This window comes from Bubalus kerabau, chromosome 15, assembly GCF_029407905.1.
Source record: "Bubalus kerabau isolate K-KA32 ecotype Philippines breed swamp buffalo chromosome 15, PCC_UOA_SB_1v2, whole genome shotgun sequence".
In the NCBI taxonomy this organism is placed as follows: Eukaryota; Metazoa; Chordata; class Mammalia; order Artiodactyla; family Bovidae; genus Bubalus; species Bubalus kerabau.
In genome coordinates this window covers 44,983,191-45,007,738 of record NC_073638.1, presented here as the reverse complement: position 1 = coordinate 45,007,738, position 24,548 = coordinate 44,983,191, and the positions used below count along the sequence as shown (strand labels likewise).

The 24,548-nt window shown below is 41.8% G+C and overlaps 1 protein-coding gene across 1 annotated transcript; it reads right to left on the bottom strand.

Moving 5' to 3' along the window:
- Positions 1–542: 542 nt before the first annotated feature.
- Positions 543–24,269, bottom strand: OVCH2 (ovochymase 2). Its single transcript, XM_055548743.1, has 16 exons — positions 24,153–24,269; positions 20,884–20,993; positions 19,142–19,233; positions 17,189–17,361; positions 16,738–16,833; positions 16,355–16,506; positions 15,065–15,254; positions 13,912–13,935; positions 11,901–11,991; positions 11,126–11,250; positions 10,225–10,365; positions 9,720–9,850; positions 4,063–4,156; positions 3,206–3,337; positions 986–1,066; positions 543–763 (listed from the first exon to the last, which is right to left on the bottom strand). The coding sequence occupies exons 1-16, from the start codon at positions 24,238–24,240 to the stop codon at positions 711–713; spliced, it is 1,773 nt and encodes a 590-aa protein (XP_055404718.1). The 5' UTR covers positions 24,241–24,269; the 3' UTR covers positions 543–710.
- Positions 24,270–24,548: the final 279 nt, after the last annotated feature.

The following is a 24,548-nucleotide window of genomic DNA, read 5'->3' as shown; positions in this document are numbered from 1 at the left end:
ACTATTTACCCAACCCTACTGAATGAATCACTTGGATTGGGAATTTGATTCTGTGATTTCAGTGCTGCTTTGAGCAAAGGGACAGTGACCGCATCCCATCCAGCTCTGTGTGACGGCTTTTTTGATGTGGCAGCTTGGCCAGGCTTCAGCCTCCAGTTATTCAATAAAACATTAGTCTAGATGTTGCTATGAAGGGATTTTGCAGATGTAATTAAAGTCCCTAATCAGTTGACTTTAGGTAAGGAAGACTGTCTTGGATTGTCTGAGTGGGCCTGACATCATTAGTTGGAAAGGCCTTAACACAGAAGGCTCCCCAAAAGAGAGAAGAAACTCAGCTTGTGGAGAATGGCCTCAGCCCACATCTGTGAAATTCCAGCGTCCTGTGATCTTCCCTTTCTGCCTGCCTGCCTTATAAGTAGACTTGCTTAGTCAGCCCCCAAATCCTGTAAGCCAGTTCCTGGCGAATTAACTTGTTAGATCTACCATAATAAAATATCACAGACAGGGTGACTTAGATAAAAATTTATTGCGTCACAGTTCTGGAGCCTAGAGGTCTGAGATGAAGGTGTTGGGAAGGTTGAGTCCTTCTGAGGATGAAGATGATAATGATGGACAGCCTGCTCCAGGCCTCTCCTCTAGCTTCTGGCATTTTGCTGGCCATCTTCAGCATCCTTTGGTTCGTAAAAAACGCATCACTCCAGTCTCTGCCTTCATGTCCACATGGCCTTCTCCATATGCGCAAGTCTCTCTCTCCAAATTACCCCTTTAATAAGGATATCAGTCATATTGGATTAGGGCCCATACTAATGATATCATTTTAACTTGATTGCCTCTGTAAACACACTGTCTGCAAATAAGGTCATGAAACGTGTCCTTAGATACTGGATATGAGAATTCCAATATTATCTTTTGGGGGTTCTTGGTTGAACCCTGGACTAATACACTGCATACGCTTCTCATGGTCATGTTCTCCAAAATAGCTTACCAGAATCATTGGATTCTTCAGGTGGTGCATTCCATGTCTCCAGAAACACGGATTCATTCTCTAATCCAGAGATGTTAAAATCTGGGTATAAGCATAATACAATTGCTCAGATCATGCAAACAAGGTCAGTGTTTAGGATTTATCAGAAAATTATTATTGTTAGAATTCTGGGGGCATCTCGTCAGTTGGATTTTATGGGTATTTGAACTGGAAAGTGAAGTGTTTTAACTATAACCTGGGTTTGCCATAAGCAGCTATTTATCACTTAAAAGAATGAACATCTTGAGAAGCCAGTAACTAGCTTTCTAGGATTTGGACAGAGTGCTCATGGGTGAGAGAGCTTGGAAGGAAGCTGAATCTTCTGGTGTCCAGGGACCAGGGGTCAGTGACAATACTCCATGTCTCTGAGCCTCCCTCGTGTGTCACACACCCTGGCTTCTGACCAACCATATCTTGTCTGATTTAATCCTTACTACATTCTCACCATGTGTTTATTACTCTCCCATAATAAGACTGAGGAGGACGAATCTTAGGGGACACTTAGGTCACACAGCTAGTAAGGAAGGGCCAACATTCAGACATACAGTTGATCTTCATTCTTTGTAGATTCCGAATTTTCAAATTCACCTACTTGCTAACATTGATTTGTTAATTCAAAACCAATCCTCCTGGTACTTTCAGTCATTCATGGACATGTGCAGAGCGTGAAAAACTTGAGTTATTTGTAGCACGTGTCCTGGCTGAGGTCTCAGCCACACTCCGTTGTCTTATTTCAGCTCTCGCAGTGTAAACAAGTGTGCTTTCATGGTTCTGCTAGCACCACTTTCTGTTTTGTCTTGCTTTTTGTATTTCTGTACTTTTATTTTTTCATTTTCAGGCATGCTGCTGTTTCTATCACCTTAATTATTTACTTTTTAAAAATGTTTTACTTATTTTTAAATGAATTTTTATTGCATTATAGTTGCTTTACAGTGTTGTACTAGTTTCTGCTGTACAGCAAAGTGAATTGGCTATCTATATCTATCTATAATATATATACATACACATATATGTGAGAGTTGGACTATGAAGAAAGCTGAGCACCGAAGAATTGACACTTTTGAACTGTGGTGTTGGAGAAGACTCTTGAGAGTCCCTTGGACAGCAAGGAGATCCAACCAGTCCATCCTAAAGGAAATCAGTCCTGAATATGCATTGGAAGGACTGATGTTGAAGGTGAAACTCCAATACTTTGGCCACCTGATGCGAAGAGCTGACTCATTGGAAAAGACCCTGATGCTGGGAAAGATTGAAGGCAGGAGCAGAAAGGGATGACAGAGGATGAGATGGTTGGATGGCATCACCGACTCAATGGACATGAGTTTGAGTAAACTCCAGGAGTTGGTGAAGGACAGGGAGGCCTGGCGTGCTGCAGTTCATGGGGTCACAAATAGTCGGACACAACTGAGTGACTGAACTGAACTGAACTGAACACATATATATTTCTTCTTTTTTGGATTTCCTTTCTGTTTAGGTCATCACAGAGCATTGAGTAGAGTTCCCTGTGCTACACAGTAGGTTCTCAATTAGTTATCTAGTTTATTCATAGTATCAATGGTGTGTATATGTCAATCCCAATCTCCCAATTCATCCCACCCCATCCCCCTTTCCTTCTTGGTATTCATACATCTGTTTTCTCCATCTATGTCACTATTTCTGCTTTGCAAATAAGATAATCTGTACCATTCTCTAGATTCCCCTTATATACATTAATATATGATATTTGTTTTTCTCTTTCTGACTTGCTTCACTCTGTGATAGTCACTAGTACGCGTCTCTGCATTTTTGTGCTTTTTTTTGGTGGTTGAAATGGCCCTAAACATAGTGCTCCAGTGCCATCTAGTGTTCCTAAGTGCAAAAAGGCTGGGTCATGCCTTACAGAGAAAATATCTGTGATGGATAAGCTTTGTTCAGGCACAGGTTACAGTGGTATTGGCTGTGAGTGAGTTCAGTGTTAATGAATCAGCAATGTACATTAAATAAGGTGACCTGAAACAGAAATACAAACAAAACCAGAGGCTGATAGGAACCTAGCTCCTCCGCATTACCCCAGGAGCAGTGGTTCGGGGTTCACAGATTTGGTGAATAAAGAGTTGACGGTACCCACGCCGAGCTCTAAAGCTTGCTCTATTTACCACATCAGGAGGATGAGACTCGGAGTTGGTACCTCCGTCCTCTTACCTGTTTCATGAATGAAGGACACTGTAGCCTGGAAGCCTCTGAAGGTCGCGTTTTCATTGGACTGGAAGCTGATGGACATTACCCTGGTGATGCTCACCACGGGGGTGGGGACAACAAAGCCACACAGCCGAGCTGCTTCAAGCCCAGCCCAGCCACGACAGGGTCAAGGGCCCAGCGAACAGACATGGCAGTGGATAGAAGAAAAAAGATTGTCCTTCAGGTAACTGTTAAGAAATAAACTTTTCCGGTGGATGTCACAATTCATCTTCAAATTGGAAAAGGCAGACTGCTTCTTTGTACTACATATTTAACCCTGCTAACATTTCAATTCTGTTTATCTCCCAAATACCCTCATTGGGAATGCCACTAAGAGAACTGATTCCAGCCACAGGGCTTATTTCAATGGCACTTTCCCCTCTGACCCCTAGTCTACGTGGGCCTTCCATTCAAATGGTTCTCTGATTTTCTTTGAAGCTCTCCCCACCCTCATCCCATGCCTCCCCCCACAACTGGGGAGAAGGAAGAGAGGTGATGAGAGCACAGGGAAGGATGGAGATGATGCAGGGAAAGGAACACTGAGCCACATCCCGTTTATTCCCTAAAAGGATTCACAAGAAGGACCAGATCCAGATGCAAACTGGAGGCTCCCAGGGAACACAAGCCTATTTCTTTGTTTGTTTTTTAAAATGTATTTATTTTTTAATTGAAGGATAATTGCTTTCCAGAATTTTGTTGTTTTATGTCACACCTCAACATGAATCAGCCACAGGTATGCATATATCCCCTCCCTTTTGAACCTCCCTCCCATCCCCTCCCCATCCCACCCCTCTAGATTGATACAGAGCCTCTGCACAAACCTATTTCTTTCTTCCTTTCTACATCCCTGTGCACGCTCACATAGTCGGAAGTGCAGTCTCCATTTTCTTCTATGTTTAGGTCCTGAAATGAAAGCTGAGAAGGCTCCACTTTACATTTAGAGTTGACAATATGAATACATTAACTGATTTTGATCAAGCAGAAGAATTTCAGTTGTTCAGCTTGCGCTGGAGCAAGATGAGAAAGGTAACGGGCATTCGTGAATGAGTTATAGTACTTAGGAAAAGATGCTAAACCACAGGCTCCCAAACCTCTCGAAACATGTAAGCACCCCACTATGGGCCAAAAGTGTGGCAAAACGCGCAAATATTTGAGCTCCCCAGCTGTCGCCTTAGAGGAGCAAAGAAACTTCAAAGAACAATGTTCAAGCAATCTGATATCCCTAACCAATTGAGTTTAAAGAGAGGAGCAGTGGGAGATAGAAATGATGGGGTAGCAGTCTAGATTTTATACACGCATGTGACGGGGATTCAATGGATCCTAAACACTCGGCAAAAGACACAGAGGCCTGTATGTCTGGGACAAAAATGGAGCCAAATGATGATTCATGGTCACCAGACATGGGATCAAGGAGACATGTCAGAAATAAAATTCATTCAAACATTTCTTAAATCCTTCCTGGATTTCTTTCTGGAAACAGTACTTTCAGTTACTCTGACCATTCTGTCTTACGGAAAGAGGTTTTAAAAAAGGAGGAAAATTACATAAATCTTTTTTAAACCAGAAATTTCCCACACAGGGGATCTATAATCCCTATAATAAATAACTTAAAGAAAGTTAAAAATATTTTTTAAAGTGAGGGGGTTGCAGAGGCCGAGATGGTTAGATAGCATCACTGACTCAGTGAACACGAGTCTGAGCAAACTCCAGGAGATAGTGAAGGACAGGGAAGACTGCTGTGCTGCAGTCCATGGGGCTGCAAAAAGTTGGACATGACTTAGCGACTGAGCAATAACAACAAACCTGTTTTGTTTAATATCAATAATATTTAAAATTTAGAATTCAAAATGTTCAAAGTTGGTGAACAGAACATGCAGAGCAATAAAACTTATGATGAATAATAAAAATAGACTCTTTTCCCTTTGAGTCAAATGGTGTGCACATAGTCATGACCTGTCACACCAGCTTACAAATGACTGTCTCAAATGGGTCCTGCAGGGCGATGCTGCCGCTGGCGGATGTGAGCGCAGCTTTTCACTGACGCAGCACTCAGCGTACTGGCTGCACAGGTGGTTTTGAATCACTTCTAGCTCTTGTATGTTTAGACTTTCAACTAAATTTTGTCTTCTTCCTCTTTTTGGAAATATGCTCACACTTAATCTTTTGTCCTTGGTCACCATAAGGTGGTGGTGGTCTAGTCACTAAGTCATGTCTGACTCTTGCGACCCCATGGACTGTAGCCTGCCAGGCTCCTCTGTCCAGGGGATTCTCCAGGCAAGAATACTGGAGTGGGTTGCCATGCCCTTCTCCAGGGGATCTTCCCAACCCAGGGATTGAACCCGGGTTTCCTGCATTGTAGGCAGATTCTTTACCAACTGAGCTAGGAGGGAAGCCCTGCCACTATATAGCTTCCCTTAATCCCACTGCTTCTTGAACTGTCTGCCTGACTCCGCTTGGGTTTCAGGAACTTTTAGGAAGACAACAGCTACATTTGCCGTACTTCCTCTGTGTCTTCTCACATTTAAAACCTGTGTGATCTCGTTGTACTACTGACATCTGACCTCACCTGACCTTTCAGATGCCACCACCTCCACCTCCTTTCAATTGTCCATCTCAATTATTCTACCTTCTTTATGAGGGGTGACGTGGGGACTGGATAATGCGCTTGGTCCTCCTTATGTTTTAAAAAAGTTCTGTCTTTTTACTTTGTTAACATTTAAAAGCCCGTTTGAAAAGAACAAAAGGTTTCAGAGCTGTACAATGGTTTCTCTGTGGAAGGAAGAGAGAAAAGAGGGAAGGAGATCAAGATGTATCAAGAGAAGAGGTGGTGGAGGGAGGGAGAGGAAGGGGAGCCAAGGAAGGGAGGAGTCCTCCTTCTCTTCAAATTCTAACTTTGTGTGGGAAATTCAAGCTATTGGCCATACCTCTTTGTTTTGTTTTTTTTGTTTTAAAATCTCTCTTCTCTGGACTGTCATAACACTGCACCAATTTGGTTTTTCCTAGGTCAGATCTTTTTCTTTTGGCCTCAAATATACAAGCATTTCGAGGTCTTGTTCACCCTTGCTGCTTCCCTATTGTTTTATAATCTACTTTGTCTCCTTCATATACTTTCTTGCTTTCAATAACTAAAGAGAAAATGTTCTAAGTAAATGCTAATTCCACCCTTCCCCTGACTGCAGTACCATCTACCTGAAGGCATGTCTGCAGACAGCGCACTAGTGTTAAGTGAACAAGCACGCAAACAGAAGGCCGAAACACCGCCGCCGAAGGCTGAATACTTTCTGTATCCTGACATTTAAAGCCCTCCACGCTTTGATCTCAGCCTCGCCTTCTGTCACCCCTCCTGCGACACATTATGCTAGTCCCTGAACCTGTTCTGCACTGCACTTTTGTTATCTACATCCCACAGTGTGTTTGGTAACAGTTTAATTAATAAGGAAGAAATGCTTATTTCTTGAAAGGACTAGACATTGATGGAACAAGTTAACCTGGTACAAAGGTAAAGGCAGCTTTTCAACAAAAAGTAAAGTGCACAGTTGCCTCTGCAACTCAAAAACGACAAAAAGTAAAGTGCACAGTTGGACAAAATGGCAAAAAGTAAAGAACACAGTTGCCTCTGATCTCAAAAATGAAAGAATGATCTCTGTTCGTTTCCAAGACAAGCCATTCAATATCACAGTAATCCAAGTCTAGGCCCCAACCAGTAATGCTGAAGAAGCTGAAGTTGAACGGTTCTGTGAAGACCTACACGACCTTTTAGAACTAACACCCAAAAAAGATGTCCTTCTCATTATAGGGGACTGGAATGCAAAAGTAGGAACTCAAGAGATATCTGGAGTAACAGGCAAATTTGGCCTTGGAGTACAAAATGAAGCAGGGCAAAGGCTAACAGGGTTTTGCCAAGAGAACACATTGGTCATGGCAAACACCCTCTTCCAAAAATGCAAGAGAAGACTCTACACATGGACATCACCAGATGGCCAACACCAAAATCTGATTGATTATATTCTTTGCAGCCAAAGATGGAGAAGCCCTATACAGTCAGCAAAAATAAGACCAGGAGCTGACTGTGGCTCAGATCATGAACTCCTTATTGCAAAATTCAGATTTAAATTGAAGAAAGTGGGGAAAACCACTAGACCATTTAGGTATGACCTAAATCAAATCCCTTATGATTTTACAGTGGAAGTGACAAATAGATGCAAGGGATTAGATCTGATAGAGTGCCTGAAGAACTATGGATGGAGCTTTGTGACATTGTACAGGAGACAAGGATCAAGATCATCCCCAAGAAAAAGAAAAGAAAAAGGCAAAATTGTTGTCTGAGGAGGCCTTACAAATAGCTGTGAAAAGAAGAGAAGCGAAAGGCAAAGGAGAAAAGGAAAAAAATACCCATTTGAATGCAGAGTTCTAAATAATAGCAAGGAGAGAAAAGAAAGCCTTCCTCAGTGATCAATGCAAAGAAATAGAGGTAAACAATAGAATGGGAAAGATTAGAGATCTCTTCAAGAAAATTAGAGATACCAAGGGAAGATTTCATGCAAAGATGGGCACAATAAAGGACAGAAATGGTATGGACCTAACAAAAGCAGAAGATATTAAGAAGAGGTGGCAAGACTACACAGAAGAACTATGCAAAAAAGATCTTTATGACCCAGATAGCCACAATGGTGTGATCACTGACCTAGAGCCAGACATCCTGGAATGTGAAGTCAAGTGGGCCTTAGGAATCATCACTACGAACAAAGCTAGTGGAGGTGATGGAATTCCAGATGAGCTATTTCAAATCTAAAAGATGATGCTGTGAAAGTGATGCACTCAATAAACCAGAAAAATTTGGAAAACTCAGCAGTGGCCACAGGACTGGAAAAGGTCAGTTTTCATTCCAACCCCAAAGAAAAGCAATGCCAAAGAATGCTCAAACTATCATACAATTGCACTCATCTCACACGCTAGTAAAGTAATGCTCAAAATTCTTCAAGCCAGGCTTCAACAATACATGAACCGTGAACTTCCAGTTGTTCAAGCTGGATTTAGAAAAGGCAGAGGAACCAGAGATCAAAGTGCCAACATCTGTTGCCTCATCAAAAAAGCAAGAGAGTTCCAGAAAAACATCTATTTATGCTTTATCGACTATGCCAAAGCCTTTGCCTGTGTGGATCACAACAAACTGGAAATTTCTTGAAGAGATGGCAATACCAGACCACTTGACCTGCCTCCTGAGAAATCTGTATGCAGGTCAAGAAGCAACAGTTGGAACTGGACATGGAACACCAAACTGGTTCCAAATAGGGAAAGGAGTACGTCAAGGCTGTATTTTGTCACCCTGCTTATTTAAATTTTTTGCAAAGTACATCATGGGAAATGCTGGGCTGCATGAAGCACAAGCTGGAATCAAGATTGCCACAAGAAATATCAGTAACCTCAGATATGCAGATGATACCATGCTTATGGCAGAAAGCAAAGAACTAAAGAGCCTCTTGATGAAAGTGAAAGAGGAGAGTGAAAAAGTTGGCTTAAAACTCAACATTCAAAAAGACAAAAAAGAAAGAAAGAAAAAAGAGAAAGAAACAACAACAACAACAAAACTCAACATTCAGAAAACTAAGATCATGGCATCCGGTCCCATCACTTCATGGCAAATAGATGAAGAAACAATGGAAACAGTGAGAAACTATTTTTTGGGGGCTCCAAAATCACTGCAGATGGTGACTGCAGCCATGAAATTAAAAGATGCTTGCTCCTTGGAAGAAAAGCTATGGCCAACCTAGATAGCATATTAAAAAGGGGAGACATTACTTTGCCAACAAAGGTCCGTCTAGTCAAAGCTATGGTTTTTCCAGTAGTCATGTATGGATGTGAGAGTTGGACTATAAAGAAAGTTGAGCAGCGAAGAATTGATGCTTTTGAACTGTGGTGTTGGAGAAGACTCTTGAGAGTCCCTTGGACTGCAAGCAGACCCAATGAGTCAATCCTAACGGAAATCAGTCCTGAATATTCTTTGGAAGGACTGATGCTGAAGCTGAAACTTCAATACTCTGGTCACCTGATGTGAAGAACTGACTCATTTGAAAAGACCCTAATGATGGGAAAGATTGAAGGCCAGAGGAGAAGGGGGTGACAGAGGACGAGATGATTGGGTGGCATCACCGACTGTCTGGACATGAGTTTGAGTCAGCTCCGGGAGTTGGTGATGGACAGGGAAGCAGCTGTGCTGCAGTTTATGAGGTCGCAGAGTCCGACACGACTGAGCGAATGAACTGAACTGAAAGCGCACAGTTGCCATCTAGTGGCAAGTGCGGGTAGTTGCAGGACAGAATACACCGGTCTGATATTAAGTATTTATCAAGAGATTTGTGTGCCAGGTGCTAGGTTCTAGGTACAAGGAATACAGCAGCAAATGCATCAGATAAAAGCCTCTGCCCTCATGGTGTCCATGTAAGCGATTCTGTGGAGATCCACAGCCAAGTAAGGGTACCTTAACTAGATAATGTTTGGGGGCTTGAAAGACCCAGTTGCAGCTGGCCATGTTGCTGTAGTCTTCAGGATAGTGAGGACTCTGTATGAGGCCTTCTTCAAACAGGATCGTTAAGGAGTCGCAGCCAGAATCTGCAATACAAAGGAGAAGGTCCAAGCAGTGGCATCACCGTGGACAGAGGGGACCTCTTTGTTCTCACCCTTGTGTCCCCCACGAAAGATGCCTGAACTGAGTCTTCAGGCAGAGCCATCAAGAAGGGGGAGGTCTGTGCACTGGTTCTGGAGAAGTCATCAAGCTCTCTTGGCTCATGTGGGTGGGCAACAAGCATGCATTTGCAAGACTGCACGAAGAGCCCCTGTACCCCGTGTCTCAGTGACCTTGGGCTCTTCTTTGCTGTGGAGCTCAGTGAGCCTTGGGTGGTTCCCCTACCCATCATCTAATTCCTATGGGGCCTCAACTTCTGCAAAAGGTCAGCATAGTGTATGATAGGAGTAAACAGTTTTACCAGGAAGGTAGTTTGGTTTAACAGCTTTATAGGTGAGATTGAACCCAACGGCATAATCTGTGTTATCAGAGATGAAGCTCAGCCTTATAGCATTGGAGCCAACAAGAACTGATGAAGCCAGTCTCTCTCCACAGAATTTCGCTGCAACATAAGAAAGAAGAGTCTTTGCTCAGAGCCTAGAAAACAGCACCCATTAAAAGACTTACAGGTTCCTGAACATTCATGACAGGGCAGGTTTGTCTGAATCAGGGCTTCTCAACCTTGGCACTACTGATGTTCTGAACTGGAACGTTCTGTGTGTTCAGGCTGTTCTGCACATTGTAGGATGTTTTGCAGCATCCTGGCTGCAAAACTGTTTTGCAACATTCTCTCTAGTTGTGACCGCCAAAAATTGCTCCTGAGACATTGTTAAAGGTCTCCTGGGGGAAAGCGGGGACAGGCCATACCATCTCCAGTTTAGAACCACAGGAATGCGCCTCCATTTCTGTTTCTTACATAAGTAACTTTTGTCCCCTACTTGTGGTTATCTGTTGCTGTCTTCCTTCTGAGCTGGATGATGCAGGTAAAGGTTATTTTCACGCTCAGGAGAGCAGCATTCTGCCCGAGAGGCCCTGAGAGGCACAGCTGTAGATCTGCATTTTACTCCCGTTGGGTACCAGGTCTGGCAAATGAGTCTAGGAAGCCTGGTTCCATGGGAAGCAAAGGCAGTAAGTGAAATGCACTGTGGCCTTCCAGCCCTCACACAGGCTCAGATTGCGTTCCTTTGCACCATCAATTCTAAGTCTCAACAGTGGAGACAGGAAGTGTGCTGTTTATAAATGCCTTGGGGCTAGACATATTATAACCAGGCCCCGTTAAGTAATAGCATAGTGTGCATTTGACAATGTGAAAATCCACTCACCAATAAGTGTGTCTTCTAAAGAATGTATCGACAGGTAATTATGGTCACAAGACTCTGCATCAAAGTGAGAAAAACTGAGGAGCACATGCATTCCCTCTGGTACCAACAGGGTCCAGGCACACTGTCTGCAGGTAGACACATTGAGAGGGTGTTATTTTCCGGTAGAAAGTGGCTGTCACAGTCCAATGAGTGGGGCAGAGTCAAACTGGAGGTGAAACAAAGGAATGGATAAAGAAGATACGGTACATATTTATGATGGAATATTACTCAGCCATTGAAAAGAATGAAAAAATGCCATTTGCAGCAACATGGATGGACCCAGAGACTGTCATACTGAGTGAAGTCAGAGAAGAATATTGTATGACATCCCTTATATGTGGAATCTAAAAAGAAATGATACAAATGAACTTATTTACAAAACAGATTCACAGACTTAGAGAACAAACTTATGGTTGCTGGGTGGTGGGGGGAGAATGGGGGAGAGGGATAGTTAGGGAGTTTGGGATGGACATGTACACACTGCTACATTTAAAATGAATAACCAACAAGGTCTTATTATATAAGCACAGGGAACTCTGTTCTATGTTATGTGGCAGCCTAGATGAGAAGGGAGTTTGGGGGAGAATGGATACATGTATACGTATGGCTGAGTCCCTTTGCTGTCCACCTGAAATGATCACAACATTAGTAATCGGCTATATTCCGATATAAAACAAGTTAAAAAAAAATACGGGAGGTGGGAGTTGGGGCAGGGGTGGCAGCGGGGGCTACTCACTGCTTGCTCTCATAATATAGGAAGGGGCTTTCTGGGAAGTGCAGCTCCCCCTCTGATGCTCTGACCACGCGGTCCTGCTCACTGCAAGTGGCTGGGAGGGAAAGCCATGAGAATTAGGACTAACAGTGATGGCTAGCCACAGCAGCCCTCTCCCTCCAGAATACAAGCAGACATGGGGACCCCTTGACTCTTCTTCATGCACGCTTCCTTTCTCCATGAAATCTTTTCCTGTCTTGGCTTCTGTGACGCTTTATTCTTTTTTGTTCCTTGTAGATCTTGCGTAACTTTGAGATTCTATGATTTCTTCTCCTTTACTCTTCTTTCTCTGACCCCAGTAATCCACCCTGCAGATGAAGGTATTTCCTAGGTTTTGTTCTCTGAGTTTTCATTTCTCTCTACATGAGCCTTCTGACCTAGTTCATTCACACTCTCAGTTTTAATTATTATCTCTACCTAAACTTCTGATTTTTCAACCCCCTCATAGGTCTCTTCCTCTTAAACTTAACATGCTACAAATAGAATTCCTTTGGGCCTGCAAAACTGCTTCCACTTCTGATTTGAATACTTTTTGTGTTCTTAGCTTTTCATGCTCAGAGATTTGGTGTCATCCTCCACTCCTTTTTTCTCACCATCCTTAACTTTAGTGACTATCCAGTCCTAGTTCATCCTATTTCTATGCCCTCCTTTTCATTCTCTGGCCATTGCCCTAAATCAAGCCTTATTTTCTTATCTCTTGAACTAATGCATAATCTCATAATTCTACTATGCATTATTTCTCCTCCAGTTTATTCCCTATGTACAGTTCTTACAGCAATTCAGTATAGCTCTAATCTATTTATCTATTAGTCAACTCCTATTACTCAATAAAATCTAAATTTTTTTGACTGCTGTTCAAAGTTTCCATAATTTGGTCTCAAGTTATATGTTTAATCTTCTTTCTCATAAAACCCCTCACATATCCTACACTTTAGCTGCTTTGACTTACTGGGTCTCTGCTGCTGCTGCTAAGTCGCTTCAGTCGTGTCTGACTCTGTGCGACCCCATAGACGGCAGCCCACCAGGCTCCCCCGACCCTGAGATTCTCCAGGCTAGAACACTGGAGTGGGTTGCCATTTCCTTCTCCAATGCATGAAAGTGAAAAGTGAAAGTGAAGTCACTCAGTTGTGTCTGACTCTTAGTGACCCCATGGACTGCAGCCCACCAGGCTCCTCTGTCCATGGGATTTTCCAGGCAAGATTACACCCTAAATTTTCCTGTCTTCATCTTTTAGTATCCGTCTTCTGATAATAATGATTCCTTGAGCTGGAATATTTTTATTTACCTGTATCCCATCCCCACCTGACAAAATTTTATTCATCCTTTATTCTCTAAGGTTCAGGTTAAAAGATATCTGTGCTCCAAAGCCTCCCTTGTCTTTTTGCCTTTTTCCACCTAGAAGCAGCCATTCTTTCCACTGAGCTCTCAGGGTACTCTTTTCCCACTTTGCTCTTTGGAGTTGGTTCCACAGGCTCATAGAACTGCTGAGCTAAAGATGCCTTTGAGACCATCTGGTCCAAACTGCTTCCTTTTCAGATAAGGAGACTCAGGTTCAGAGGTAGAAAGGAGCTTGCCCCAAATCACAGTGAATTCACTGAAGACTTGCAATGTAACCCTGGGGTGAGTTCCCTGTGCTTTCTGAACAAGCTGAGCTCAGAAACCTGACCACTATCCACTTCACCTCCTCCCTCATGTCTGAGATCCAAATTGAGAATTTGACAACTGTTTGTTGAATTGAGCTGGAGCTCTGGATTGACAAGAAGTGAACTGGGAGGGAATGTGGGGCTCCTGCTGATGAGGGTGTGCCCTCACTGGCTGGGGATGAATGACCAAGTGCTCTAAGTGGTGTTTTTATGCATAGTGAGTATGGAGAACTCTTGCAGAGGAAGACTTTTGATTATAAAGGGAACTGATATTCAGAAATAGTAGAGATTAATTCATGCTCCCAGAAGAGCAGGCGATGAAAAATACCCACCTCTGGAGCTCTTTCTCTGCTTCCCTGGGAAAGAAAAAGAAAGATGGGATTCAAGGTTTGTGGTATCTTGAACAATATTTCAAGAAGTTAGCATCTCCCTGGCCCAAAAGTGCAGAGGTTTTTAAGTCAGTTTGCAACTAATGAAAATATAATCTGTGGAGAGAACAGAAGGGATAAATTGACAAAGCAGCAGAGGAGCCTTTGTGTTTTAAGAAAATGGTTCACTCTCTAAGTGTGTTCATTGGCTTGGGGATTACGCAAAGCAAGAAGAGGTCATCTGGGCTACTCTTCTAATTTTTATGACGAGAGAGGCTAGAGACGGAAATAATGTACCCACAATCACAAAAGAGTTGCTGAGGTAGCTACGACTTGAACTGAGGACTCAAATACCTGCGAATGTTCCATAAACGTGAACACAATCACAAGTTTTTCCTGAACTAGTTTGAATTAACCCCTTTGGGAAGAACTATAAGTCCTATCGAGGTTGGAAGCCACCAGTTAAGTTGGATTTGGAGGCAAAAAAATGAAGTTTCAATTAACTCATTGGTCAGTCTAGTAGAAGGATGTATATAGACCTTGGCCTTTTCAGATTTACCGTACCTGGCTCTAGGTCAGGCCTTCTCAGCCACAGCATTATTAACATTTGGGGCTGAATCCTTCTTTGCTGGGTGGGAGTGGGGGTGCTCTCCTGTGCCTTGTAGGATACTTAGCAGCATCCATGGCCCCCTACCCACTAGACGCCAGTGGTTCCTCTCTCTCCTGTTGTGACAACCAAAAATGTCTCCAGTCACTGTCCCCTGAAGGGGCAAAATTCCCCCTGGTTGATAACCACTGATCCATGCTACAGCTTGCTGAATCTTGCTAGCACAGTAAGTGAGAAGTAAGTGGTGGAAACATATCACCAGCTGAGACAGTTTCAATTAAATGCAAATTTGACAAAGTCTAGGATGGATGTACTCATGTTTCATTGAATAGCTGTATGCTGTGCAAATCATAGTTTGTCCTTTTTTTGGTCTCAGTAAATACCACAATCCTTATGTGAGACACTCAGAATGAAAGCAGAGTCTGTCTGCTCAATGGTCTTGACTTGCCTAGACTCTGCTGATATTCTCTCCTTCCCTAGCTTCTTGACCTTATGTTTTGGCTTGATTACCAATTCGGATGTGTTTGTGGATCCACGAAAGCACTTTAGTAAGATCTGTGAAGATCCCAGGGGATCCTTGATCATCTTTCTGCAGATTGTTTTTCCAGCCTCGACCACAGCCCAAACCCCAGGAAGTCACACCAGCCATAGTCCAAGTCCCTTTCTTATTCCGGCACATGAGGGAACCTCCTGAGTCTCCCTGTAGGGAGAAGAGATCTCTGTTACCATCTCTGTTACCATCGTTGTCAGTGTCTATGTCCCACAAAGATGCTAGACAAAGGTCAATAAATTGATCAATGAATTTCTTCGCTTCTAATACTTTGGACTCAAGGACCTGAGAGAACAGGCAAGTACAATTCACACTCGCTCCTGAAATACCACTGGAGTCCACCAAATCCACCTCCTTCTTCCCCTCTCCTGTCTCATCAGACATCACATTGTTTCCCTCTCCTGTCTCATCCTACAGACTCAGAGAAGTTTTGTCCAGTAGTCATATTGACCTTAGTTCCTGGTCGGCAGGAGGGACGGAGAGAAAGAAAAGCTCCCATTATACACAAACTGGAAATCTCTAAGTAGGAAGGAGCCACCTGTCCTTCAGGCTGGAGAACTCTGAGTTCATTGTTGGCATCATCTTCAATGTTTGGTCTTTTGGAAAGAGCACAAGACCTCCTCTGAAATCACAGTTCTTGCTAAAAACAGGTTGTTTAAACTATCCCTTTAATTTTGTCTTTTCAAATCAGTTATTTATTGGTAATAAATAACCAAGAGACATCACTGACAGTCATCAAAAAGTTTAGAAACTAGGTATTTGATAACATACACACATTGGAAATATCATTATGATGTCACTAATAATTAAGAATACTTTTGATATTTTAAACAGATTTATACTCTTTCTGGAGCCTGAAGCTTTTTCTTTTTTTGAACTTTTTATCTTGTATTGAGGTATGAAAGTGAAAGTCACTCAGTCGTGTCCGACTCTTTGGACCCCATGGACTATACAGTGACTAGTCCATGGAATTCTCCAGGCCAGAGTACTGGAGTGGGTAGCCTTTCCCTTCTCCAGGGAATCTTTCCAACCCAGGGATCAAACCCAGGTCGCTGATTAAACATGCTGTGATAATTTCAGGTGAACAGTGAAGGAAATTGTCCCTTTATTTTGACTTGACCTCCCTTCTCACTCCTGATCCTTCTTCCCAGAGTCTAGTCTTTCCTATAGCCTTATTTCAGCCTCTCATCTGATGACAAATCTGAGGGAAGCCCTGTCTGGGACCTGTCAGCCCGACCACTCCCACCTACCTGACATGCATCTCTTCCTCCATCTGGGAAGCCTGTGCAGAGAAAGGTCCGCCCACTGATGGGTTTCTCTAGGGTCAACAGAGCTGTAATACACTCATCCTGGGTCAAAATGGGTAGGTTCACTTCCTGCAAGACTTGCGGAGAGATGCCATCTAGAAAACACAGAACCCCAGCAAGGTATTCTTTCACCTCCCTGCATTGAAGATGCCCCATTCAGGCTTGTGTCTTTTGGAAAGATTTGAATTTTTAAGTACAATGTGTCATTCTCTAGTTTTAAAAATGTTTACACACGGTCTTTTACAAATAGGTTAAAAATTCTATTTTCTGATTACCTACCAGAAAGTTCTGATATCAGATTAAGAGCAGAACACGGAAGTTCTTACTTTCATTCAAGCGGCCCCAGCCTGCGGTTGTACAAATAAATCCAGGCTTAAATCGTTCCCCTGGCTCTGGAAGACACATGGGCCCCACAAACTGATCTGAAGAAAAAGAGCAAGGCAGGGCTCGTTTCATTCATAGGGGAGAGACACCACAAGTCACTCACCAATGGGCATCTAGGTGGATCCCCCAAGGCCTTGTGATGTCTCTGGCACCTCCAGGGGTCTCTTATCAAAGAAAGACAGACTCTTTCTTGACTCCACTTAATTGTATCTCTAAAGTCACAAGCAAAATGAGTTTCAGGTAGGGGAACCCCACCTCGATTTTCTGTCTCAAAGTCCATGATCCAGAAATCTTGGGCACATGCTACATAATTTATACTTTAGGAACTGTGCTGTGTTCCTAAGTTCTGGAGAACATGGGATGGACAATTCAGAGTAAACTTCGAATGTTTACCAAAACGGAAAGCTCCAGCCATCTTCAAAAGAGCGATATCATAATCCATTGGTTTCTTGGTAGAGAAGTGTGGGTGTATGATGATGGTTTCAATGGTGAGGGTTTGCTCTCCTGGCTCCACATATCTCAAGTCATATTCACCAGCAGTAACATTGAAAGTTGATACAGTATTTCTGTGAGGAGGAAAGAGTAAAAGGGATGGATTTCACTGAAGCTGAGTACAGTTGTAATGGTTGACGAACGGACCTCTTCAAAATGAGATGGATGGAGAAGGCATGTGTGCAGCTACTGAACAGAAAAATGATTCCAAATGCAGAGGTTCCCAGTGTGAGTGGGGGGCTAGTGAAAGTGGCCTCATGGGGAACTAATAATAAGATAAACTGAATACTTTGCAATGTTATTTGTTAAGCATCCAAGGGTTTGTGTATACACTGTAATTCAGAGATCTAAAGCTACCCCAGACTGTTGATTTGGTCTCTCTCTTTTTTTAAAATATAAATTTATTTATTTTAATTGGAGGCTAATTACTTTACAATATTGTAGTGATTTTGCCATACATTGACATGAATCCACCATGGGTGTACATGTGTTCCCCATCCTGAACCCCTCTCCCACCTCCCTCCCCATCCCATCCCTCTGGGTCATCCCAGTGCACCAGCCCCGAGCACCCTGTCTTATGCATTGAACCTGGACTGGCGATTCGTTTCACATATGACAATATACATGTTTCAATGCCATTCTCCCATATCATCCACCCTCGCCCTCTCCCACAGAGTCCAAAAGACTGTTCTATACATCTGTGCCTCTTTTGCTGTCTTGCATACAGGGTATCACTGATATCCTTTGGGAGTATTTGGTGATTCTCATCAAGTAGGCTGCTTTAATGTCAGAGATCTAATACATAATGCATACCATGAAAGACATAATAGCATCATAACTCTGATATCCCAGAGAGTATGCACACTCAGAGCTTTGGGACTGATTACAGTAATGGGAAGAGGGGATCTTCCCTTACTTCCTTCATGTTTGTATTTTAGAGATCTAACATGGGAAAGACTGAAGACCTATATTACTTCTACCTGCTGCAAAGTTATCTGAAAGGAACTTGATAGCATGCATTGAGGTGGATTAAGACCTTAGGGATCTAGAAGGGGATCTCTGGGGATCCAGAAAAGATGATTTAATACAACATTGGAAAAGGCATCATTTTCTCTTGGCATACTTCCCTAGCATCTTTCTAGCCTAACCACATGCCACACTGCAGTGAAATTATCAGTTGACTCTTCTTTAAACTATCAACTCCCGGAGGGCAGGGTTCACCTCTGAGTCATCTTTGTATCTTTGATAGCTATTAGTGTACAGCTTTAAGGAAATATCCAGGAGATGTTTGCAGACATGAAATGAAAGAGGGAAAATAGGGGGACACGATCTTGACTGCTGCTTTATGCGTATCAAGAACACTGGCAACAATAGAACATTGGAGCACACAGGAGAGTGGATAAAAATGGAAATTGTTAAAGTTCAGAGAGCCAGGATCAATAGGAAGGAAGACACAGAAGCCTTCTTCATGTTTTACTGGCCTTCTTTTGTTTTCTTTTATTCATTTATTAAGATGCATAATGAGCTGGATGATTTTTTCATTGGAATTTAAGAAAACTAGGGGAGAACTTTCACAAATCTATCTTTGTGATGCTTTTTTTCTCACTTGGATATTATTCTTTATTAATCCAGTCATTTTAAATATCAAAGTATTCACTCCTATAACGAATGCATGTTTTCTATCAAGTTTAGAGCCCTTGACAATGTCTTTGAGCCCTATTTATATTATGCAACCAGCATGTTTTCCCTTAAGCATACATTGCACCATCACATATTTTAAGAGAGTTATTGCTGCTGATTCCCAGGAAGAAGAAAGGTAATCTGACCTTTATCAATCGGCTGGACTTTCCTTACCTGTTTGCAACGCAGTGAGCAGCCGTGATCACCCACTGTGGGGAGATGATGGTCCCACCACAGACATGCTTCTGCCTTCGTTTCAGAGACACCTGAGTTACAAAGACCTTAAATGGGAGCAAGTTAATGCCCTGGGATCCCCCCAAACCTGGAGACTGAGCATATTCTGAAAAAGAGACCCAGATATCTTACTCATAAATATCAGAAATCATGAACTGTGAAGGGGTAGACCAAGCACACTATAGTTCAGAAAGAAGGGCAAAGCCAGACTCAGAATGTTCCCACCCCTGGTCCACAAGAGAGGTAGTTAACTTGAGGCCTTAGCAAGTTGGTAGCAAAAATTGTGGGTGTTTATTTATATGATAATGCTCAGCCAGTCTGTTACTCTAACAATACGAATGATATCTGTGAATGGAGAGAGAGAGAGACAAGATACAGCATAGACCAGATGAAAAAGTCTGGGATAAAAACAAGGTGAGGGCTAAGGGAGTCTTCCAAAGTCTGTTCCAATTCCTCTAGGTATCCCAGAGAAATAGTTTGGATTTATTGCTTTCTTAACAGTCTTTAACTATTTAACCTTTACAATTTCTTCAATCTTATTTTTAGATCAATCTCTACAGTATATTTTCTATCATGTCCTATCCTGCTCATGATACTTGGCTTGACTCCAACATGACTTAGAGGGTACAATAAATACTTTTACTTCCATTGTTGGAATTAGAAAGAAGCAACTTTTTAGAATTGTCTCCTTTTTGATAAAAAATTTTTCTATAAGCAATTAAAAAAATAGTACAGAGAAAAGGCTAAGAATAGAATAAAGCACAAGTAAGTAAAAGTCAGTGAATCATCCCTGACTATGATTTAAATGTGAACTTCTGAATTGACTGGCCAACTAATTGACCAAGTAAGAAACTGATAAACCAACTCTTCAACCAAATAATTAATTCATCAGTTAATCAAATAACAATGATTCAGCCATTCCATCAACCCACTGAACAAAAATTCAATCAACCAATCGTTGCTAAATATCCACTGATCTAAAAGTTAATATGACTGACTCAGAGAAGTGAAAATAAAAAACTATCACTCAACTTACAAAATGAAGAGACAAGATGGGTCCCAGGGTAAAGAAAATTGGGAGACTTTCAAAGACGATAAATGAGAAAACCATAGTCTAGGGGCAGAAGTACAAACTTGTTTCTCTAGGCACAGAAGGACCAGGAAATTACATTGACACAGAATTCACAGGACACCAACTGTATACTAAGTAAGGAGACTAACTATATACTATAAACTCTTGACTGTTCCCTGAAGGGCCCTATGGTATAGGTATGAACCTTACACCCCAAACATAAAGTAGACCCATGGATATGACACCTTTGACTTCCCTCATCATCTTTAACTATAACAAGATAGGTATATTTTAAATATGTTTATTGAATCAGAAAATTAGTTTTTAAATTATAAATTTGAAGTGGGATTTTTGTCTTAGGGACTGAAAGTTTGGGACGGCATTTCTAAATTTTGGAGTCAGCCAATAGTGCTTGTAACTATTCTGAACACATCTTTTCTAGAAGTCAACTAATAAACATCAGGAGACTCTTGGATCCTTGTACACACTCATGAGATCTCTGGTGATGAACTAAGCAGAACGGAGCATACTGATGAGTAGCATGGGATTCTGAGAAATCCAATCTTGAGGCAGCTCATAATCCCACCAGAGAAGGTTTCCTGAGACTCACCTGCCAAGGGTAGGAACCCTTTGCCACTTGCCTTCCCCCAACGATGCGACTGAAAATGTTCAGGTAATTCAAAGGCTGTGACTTCACTGGACTCTGCCCACAAGTGGGAACTGGGGAGGGGAAAGACAAAAATTTGGAGATTAGATACCTCTTAGTTCTGAGGTATACAGGAAACTCTTCTGAGCAAGAAATACTGGAAGACATAGAGCAGGTAGAAATAGTACAAAATGGCTTTAAATTACTTGTGGGATTTACTGTGATTTGCAGTATAAGCAATTGTTCAGCTTTTTCACATAGAACCTGCATATTGTGAAGATCTACTTTTCGGATATGAAGATTTAGGACCTTAGAGGTAGATCTCCACCGGGTTAGCACGAATGCAGTCCCCTTTTGATTCTAAGCCATCTGGCCCCTTAGAGGCTCCTCAGAGCGCTCTGTGCTTCTGTGTCACTTATTACATTCCATTGTGGTTATTCTTTCAAACCCACTAGACTGATGCCCAGATGTTGCTCAATTAATTGGTTGAATGGGTGATACTATAATTTGCCTTAAACTTTTTTAAAAAGTAATTTTATTTATTTATATATTTCTTTGGCTATGCTGGGTCTTTGTTGCTCTGTGAGCTTTCCTCTAGTTGTGACAAGCGGGGGCACTGTATCTCTGGTTGCAGTTCACAGACTTCTCATTGCAATGGTTCTCTTGTGGAGCACGGGCTCTAGGGCATGCAGGCTTCAGTAGTTGGGGCACATGGGCTCAGTGGTTGTGTCTTCCAGACTCTAGAGTAGAGGCTCAGAAGATGTGGCTCATGGGCTTAGTTGCTCCGTGGGGTGTGGGATCTTCCTGGATCAGGGATCAAATCCATGTCTCCTGTATTGGCAGGCAGATTCTTTACCACTGAGCCACCAGAGAAGCCCCTGTAGTCTGCCTTTCACTGTATTTGTGTTAGCATCTTTCCCTCTGCTTGACCCAGGAGATGAAGTCTCTGATCATGGTCAGTAGTGACTGGCACAGTCAAATATTAGATTTAATTCTAAGAGTGGAAAGTAACAGATTGTTTAATGATAGTGGACTAGAAAGGAGACGGTACCTTAATTCACATACTAGAATGGTGTTAGGGTAGAAGGGTTAGTGCTGCTGCTGCTGCTAAGTTGCTTCAGTCATGTCCAACCGACTCTGTGCGACCCCATAGATGGCAGCCCACCAGGCTTCGCCGTCCCTGGGATTCTCCAGGCAAGAACACTGGAGTGGGTTGCCATTTCCTTCTCCAATGCATGAAAGTGAAAAGTGAAAGTGAAGTCGCTCAGTCATGTCCGACTCTTTGCGACCCCATGGACTGCAGCCTACCAGGCTCCTCCGTCCATGGGATTTTCCAGGCAAGAGTACTGGAGTGGGTTCCCATTGCCTTCTCTGGAGAAGGGTTACTAGGTAATGGGAAAAAGAACCCTTTCCTTTTTATGGAAAAAACATTTTATCCTTGAAAAAGCTGAATTTAGTTACTCTCAAATGTTTGTTCTGCCTTTTTTTGTTTGTTTGTTTTATTTTGGACTCCTCAGCTAAGAGATGGACTAGATTAAGATGCTTAAAATGCATTGTTAATTTTTAGTTTGCCTAATTATCGGTGACATTAAATTTTTCAAATTTATTTACTAGTAACTAGTGTTTATTTTTCCATGTATTGAAGTTTTGTGTCCTTTGCTCATATTTCTACTTGGTTGTTTATGCTTTTACCTTTTTGTGATGGAAAACTGAAAATCTCTCCAAAAGTAGAAAGAACAGTATAAGTGAACCTCAATGTACTTATCATTCTGCTTGGTAATCAGGGAAGATCCACCTTCTGTCCCTACTGCAGGTCATTCTTCTCTACATGTTCTCTCAGAAGGCCTGGAATTCCCTGCCTCACATTTGCCCCACTTCTTTACCTAGTTGAATCCTCTAATCCCTATTCTTCAGCTTGGAGATCACTTCAATTGAGGTGTCTTCCTTGATTTCCTCAAACTGTGTTGTGTCTCTCCTGTGTAAAACCCTTTCCTCTCCCTTTTTGTAGTTTTCACCATGAAATAGTGGGATAGAAAATTCTTTGCCTGTATCCTCATTTACTATGAAAATGAAAAAAATCTGTTTTATTCATCTCTGTATTTCCAAGACTTAGCACATTCCTAGCATACAGTGGACACTTAAAAAAGTTGGAAGGATGGACAAATGACTTTTCTTGAGAAAATATCTGTGAAAGCATAGCTATTTAGATCAATATGTTAAAATATCCAAAACTTTTTCAAATAGCTTCTCATTTAATTTCCATTCTCTGACTATAAATCAAGCACTATTATCCCCACAGTACAGATGGGAAAATGAAGAATCAAAGAGATGCACAGTTAATTAATGACAAAGCACGGATGTAACACTGTCTGTTGATTCTGAATCCAGAGCTGGCATAACACTGGATCAAAAGCTTATTTTCTAGCTGTTTCAGTTAACTGAATCATAAATACCTTTGTATACATAACATTTAGTATTTCCTGAACTCATTGAAGGAAAAATAGAAAATACGATGATTCTTGAGGTACAAATCTGACTATGAATAAGATTGCCAAGAACTGTTCTCAGCTTATGTTGCTTAAAGAAGAAAACATCATTTATATACAAAATATACTGCAGTAAACAGGCTTCACATCTACTATTTATAGCAGTATACTGTATACAGTAAACTACAGTAAGTGAAAGTTGCTCAGTTGTGTCCGACTCTTTGTAACTCCATGGACTATACACTCCGTGGAATTCTCCAGGCCAGAATACTGGAGTGAGTAGCCTTTCCCTTCTCCAAGGATCTTCCCAACCCAGGGATTGAACCCAGGTCTCCTGCATTGCAGGTGGATTCTTTACCAGCTGAGCCACCAGGGAAGACCAAACTACAGTAAAAAGTATAATTTTTTAAAAAGTTACAAATGCTTCCAAATTTATGCTGATTTCTCGAATTTGTTCCATTAAAGGAGATGGGATTGTGGAATGTGGTCAAATAAATGAATAATTTCAGTTTTTTTCCAGATCAGTGCAACTTATCCAAGTTGTATTTTGTATTCCATAAATTTTCTATTCAATTTAATATGATGATTGCAGGAGAGAAGTCCAAATTAATTACATGAAATCTAATTAGATCTCCAGAATATATTTGCTTCTCCTGTTCTCCCAAAGGAATATGGAGTGAAACTGTAATACCCACTGCCAGGAAAGGTTATTTCTTCAAAGATAGTGATAGACTTCCTAGAACTTACCTTTGGGGAGAGAGAGAGTTGCAGATTTACTCTGTTCCAAAAAGATTATTCCAAATAGTAAAATGAGCTTCTTCTTGCTTATATGCATTTTGAAACTCAGAATTTTTCCCTGAAATTTTAGAGAGACTGAAGAGACCAAAATAGAAAGCCTTGTGAGAGCAGAAATATACCAACTTAAAAGAAGGTTACTCATTAACCAAAACATGAGGCATTCAACCATGTCCAAATGATGTTTCTGAATGTGGTTTCTTGCAAAGTTACTCATTAACCAAAACATGAGGCATTCAACCATGTCCAAATGATGTTTCTGAATGTGGTTTCTTGCAAAGATCTTTGAAAGATGTGGGGAGTCAACCACAGAAGCATAGTCTTGATCAAGCAATAGTACATGTCCCT